General features: G+C 42.3%; 1 protein-coding gene across 2 annotated transcripts in view; it reads left to right on the plus strand.

The window, feature by feature from the left end:
- Nucleotides 1-4,934, plus strand: part of asns (asparagine synthetase) — a 23,441-nt gene extending 18,507 nt beyond the window's left edge. For both annotated transcript variants that reach the window (XM_062529805.1, XM_062529806.1), the window contains one exon: nucleotides 2,093-4,934. In XM_062529805.1, the coding sequence (XP_062385789.1) occupies nucleotides 2,093-2,302 (210 nt within the window). In that variant the 3' untranslated portion in view covers nucleotides 2,303-4,934. The remainder of the gene's footprint in view (nucleotides 1-2,092) is intronic.
- Nucleotides 4,935-5,088: the final 154 nt, after the last annotated feature.

Consider the following 5,088-nt stretch of genomic DNA (forward strand, 5'->3'; position numbering starts at 1 on the left):
GACTGTTCAGTTTCCCCACGTTTAAGTTTCAAGGTAGGCTAATACGGTTTCTCCTTGGGACAGGTCCTTTTGAGTCTTGGAGTTGGAAAACATTGGTATTGAGATCAAGTCAACTTAAATGCAAGAGTTTTAATCATAAAAGAGTTTTAATCATAGATATACAGCATGCTGATGATGCTAACCGGATTTAACAATAATTTAGCTAGTCGTCTTCTATGTGTCATTGCTTTCACAATTGTGAATGTTTTATTTGGATTAAATGTAATGTTGAATGTATAAATGTTTGCATTTCTGCAGGTGAATGCGTGTGTATAAATGTATAAATGTTTGCATTTCTGCAGGTGAATGTGTGTGTATAAATGTATAAATGTTTGCATTTCTGCAGGTGAATGTGTGTGTATACATGTATAAATGTATAAATGTATAAATGTTTGCATTTCTGCAGGTGAATGTGTGTGTATAAATGTATAAATGTATAAATGTTTGCATTTCTGCAGGTGAATGTGTGTGTATAAATGTATAAATGTATAAATGTATAAATGTTTGCATTTCTGCAGGTGAATGTGTGTGTATAAATGTATAAATGTATAAATGTATAAATGTTTGCATTTCTGCAGGTGAATGTGTGTGTATAAATGTATAAATGTATAAATGTATAAATGTTTGCATTTCTGCAGGTGAATGTGTGTGTATAAATGTATAAATGTATAAATGTTTGCGTTTCTGCAGGTGAATGTGTGTGTATAAATATATAAATGTATAAATGTTTGCATTTCTGCAGGTGAATGTGTGTGTATAAATGTTTCTAAAACGGATAGTTCCGGTCCTTGATTATGATTGGCTGAATCGCGTTCGATGCCGTTGTATATAGGACGATAAACACACACCTTGACCGCATTTCGTTCTATAGTAATGCGCTAGCACAAAACTAGCAGTGGCTGCGTCTTGTTGTTGCATGGCAACCATTCATATGGAGGGAATATTTCTTGGCGGAAGAATGATTATCTATGAATACAACATTACTTTTTCGTTGCTGTGCCTTTGTTTCATGAAATCTTGCTAGATCGACGTGGTAACCGTTTTAGAAAAGCAATAAGCCACTCGAGTCCGTGCGTTATACTGTATAATCGAACAGCGAAGGGGGTTTTAGGCACTCCGCTTCGCGTCGTGCCTAACAACGCCCCTTAGCTGTTCGATTATACAGTATAACGCACGGCCTCTCGGGGCTTATTGCTTAATTATCTCCCTCAACAATGGAATTCTCTTCTCTGATTGGCTGATGGGGTGGCCATTAACTTCGTATAACCTGCTACCTTTGAAGTAGTTCCCGTAACACACTTGAATATTAATTCGCCAAACTCGTTGCGAAGTTTAAATGAACTGTCACGTAGCATCCAAGCTGAAATACAGACGTGCAGAACCATAGTAACATTGTAGCATATTACGGAGGTGGATTGTAGCTAGTTTGATGCCGTGTAGGCTATAAAAGTAGCGATCTTTCAAAGTTAAAGTTAATCAGAATCCTGGGATATGGCCGCTTGACAACGGGAGAGATAGAACTAACGACTGGCTTTTAGCCGTAGCAACCAGCCATTTAGAACTAACGACTGGCTTTTGGCCATAGCAACCATCCATTTTAGAACTAGTAACGGCAGTTTTGTCCTGCAAGTAGAAAGTTGATATGTGGCGGAAAGTAGTCCCACAGTCAAGACAGTTTTACCGATGTTAACGGACGCAACGGTGGAATAAAACTATGTTCTAAATATACAGGTTATGAATACAAACGGGAGATAAGCGGGATAACGGCCTTCGAGGTCGACCGGTTCGATGGAAATAATGGCACGGCGGAGGTAACTCCGTCTCCGTGCTTCGCACGTCGCCGGAGTTCTAGACCTCCACCTAGCCATTATTTCCATCGAACCGGTCACCTCGTCGGCCGTTATCCCTTACATAAATGTTTGCATTTCTGCAGGTGAATGTGTGTGTATAAATGTATAAATGTATAAATGTTTGCATTTGTGCAGGTGAATGTGTGTGTATACATGTATAAATGTATAAATGTATACATGTATAAATGTTTGCGTTTCTGCAGGTGAATGACTCAGACCTGGAGGGGGCTGCTAAGACGTTCCCCTTCAACCCCCCCAGGACCAAAGAGGCGTTCTACTTCCGGCGGCTCTTCCAGAAGCACTACCCTGGACGCTGCGAGTGGACTCCCCACTTCTGGATGCCCCGCTGGATCAACGCCACCGACCCCTCCGCTAGAACCCTGTCCATCTACAAGCCCGACAAGGACGAGTAGAACCTGTTAGAACCCTGTCCATCTACAAACCCGACAAGGACGAGTAGAACCTGCTAGAACCCTGTCCATCTACAAACCCGACAAGGACGAGTAGAACCTGTTAGAACCCTGTCCATCTACAAACCCGACAAGGACGAGTAGAACCTGCTAGAACCCTGTCCATCTACAAACCCGACAAGGACGAGTAGAACCTGTTAGAACCCTGCCCATCTACTAACCCGACAAGGACGAGTCGAACCTGTTAGAACCCTGCCCATCTACAAACCCCTTAACGACCAGTAGAACACACACACACACACACACATCATGACCACCATTGTACCCAGTAAGAAAGTAACCTGAAAGACTGCTGCTTATATATACACACACACACACACACACACTCACACTCACACTCACACTCACACTCACACTCACACTCACACACACACTCACTCACTTTCACACACACCAGCCCAAAGGCCACGTTTAGAAAGGAATATTCAATTATACCGATGATGCATAGCATGATATTGTTGTTCTATAAATGGAATCCTACTGAGGGGTCAAAAGGTCAAATGCATAACACTGATGATGCATAGGATAATATAGACCTCTGAGGTTCGCCCACTAAAAAGACCCAAAACTGCCTAATTGAAGCTAACTTCCTATGGCAAGTTGCATTGCAAGTTAGCTCTGGGGTAGCAAAAATCTTTGTTTTGCCGTCTTAACGGACACAAAAAAGTTTGCCGTCTTAACGTATCGCTTATCACACTACCCAGTCAAAGGTAGAGGGTGTTGAGCATAACGTCTGCATTTCAGGCGTCTTCGTGTTTAAAAGGTGTGATCATTCAAAATCCCCATGTTATTTTTCCATAGGAACATTTGCAAGATACCGTATCTCAAAGATGGCAGTTTATTTGTAGGTGAACTTCAGAGGTCTATTGTTCTATAAATATACACACACACACACACACATACTTCAGAGGTCTATTGTTCTATAAATAGAGTCCTCCTGAGAGGTCAAAGGTTAAATGTGTCGCTGCCATGTTTCATGCTACTGGTGAACGCCACACCCCCAACCCTTCCCATGTTGCCATAGGCCCCCATGCATCAATCAAACTTGAAACTCCCGGCTTTAGAGTCTAAACGCCAAGTCCGTTACCTGTGTGCCCCATTACCTGTGTGCTGTGTGCCCCATTACCTGTGTTCCCCATTACCTGTGTGCCCCATTACCTGTGTTCCACATTACCTGTGTTCCCCATTACCTGTGTTCCACATTACCCGTGTTCCCCATTACCTGTGTGCTGTGCTCCCCATTACCCGTGTTCCCCATTACCTGTGTGCCCCATTACCTGTGTGCCCCATTACCTGTGTGCTGTGTTCCCCATTACCTGTGTTCCACATTACCCATGTTCCCCATTACCTGTGTGCCCCATTACCTGTGTGCCCCATTACCTGTGTGCCCCATTACCTGTGTGCTGTGTTCCCCATTACCTGTGTTCCACATTACCCATGTTCCCCATTACCTGTGTGCCCCATTACCTGTGTGCCCCATTACCTGTGTGCCCTATTACCTGTGCGCTTCACCAGTGGCAGACAGAAATGATCCGGATCATTCATGTGATGGAATCCGGTCGGACTGGAACCCCTTGCTGTGAATCCCTTTCATCCTCCTCTCCTGTTCTCCTCCTGAATCTCTTTCATCCTCCTCTCCTGTTATCCTCCTGAATCCCTTTCATCCCCCTCTCCTGTTCTCCTCCTGAATCTCTTTCATCCTCTCCTGTTCTCCTCCTGAATCCCTTTCATCCTCCTCTCCTCCTGTTCTCCTCCTGAATCCCTTTCATCCTCCTCTCCTGTTATCCTCCTGAATCTCTTTCATCCTCCCCTCCTTATGCTTTTGTTCACTTCTTAAATCGCTTGTAACTTTGTGCAAGTGTGTGTCGCTGTGATGAACCTGGACCTAAGCATATATATTTTTTGCATTTTTCAGCATATTTTTTTAAATGTCTCAGTTCTATTAAAAAAGGGCCATTCATACCATGAAGGATAGCTATAAGGATTTGAGTGTTCGTTATAATTCTAGTTTAGGTGGTTGTCATCATTAGCTGGAGGGACTTTTTTGCTTTTATCGTTATAGCTATCGATCTTTATTGTCGTTATAGCTATCGATCTATATTATCGTTACAGCTATCCATCTTTATTATCGTTATAGCTATCGATCTTGGTATGAACAGTTTTTCTCACATTACACTCTTAGAAAAAAGGATCTATATAGAACCAAATCCATGCTTCATATACGGTACCTCTAAATGGTTCTTTAAACCATTTTGAAGGATTCATTAAAGGAACCCCTAAGGCTGCATGGTTCTATATAGCACCCCAAGGACCCTTTTTTAAGAGTGTATGTGATTTATAAAATGTACAATACATTTAAAGTAACATTTATTTTTTTTCTATCTGTAAGGATGCAGTTACCAAATAGGAACAGAACAGTTTATCATAGAGACCTGTGGTAAACATATTCTGCACAGAAATGGTTTGTGGTATCTATAGGAAACTATTCTGCACAGAAATGGTATGCGGTATCTTTAGTAACAGAATGGTATGTGGTATCATTCTACCACACAATAAAGTGCTCTGCTGCTCTCAGTGATGTGTGTGTAAAGCTGTTTTATTCTATATGAGTTGTAAGACTTTTACGATGAGCGGGTGAGAGAGACCAGACGGTTGGTAGAGTGGAGAGCACTGCGATGAGAGGGTGAGAGAGACAAGACTGTTGGTAGAGTGGAGAGCACTGCGATGAG

This window comes from Sardina pilchardus, chromosome 24 (assembly GCF_963854185.1).
Source record: "Sardina pilchardus chromosome 24, fSarPil1.1, whole genome shotgun sequence".
NCBI lineage: Eukaryota > Metazoa > Chordata > Actinopteri > Clupeiformes > Clupeidae > Sardina > Sardina pilchardus.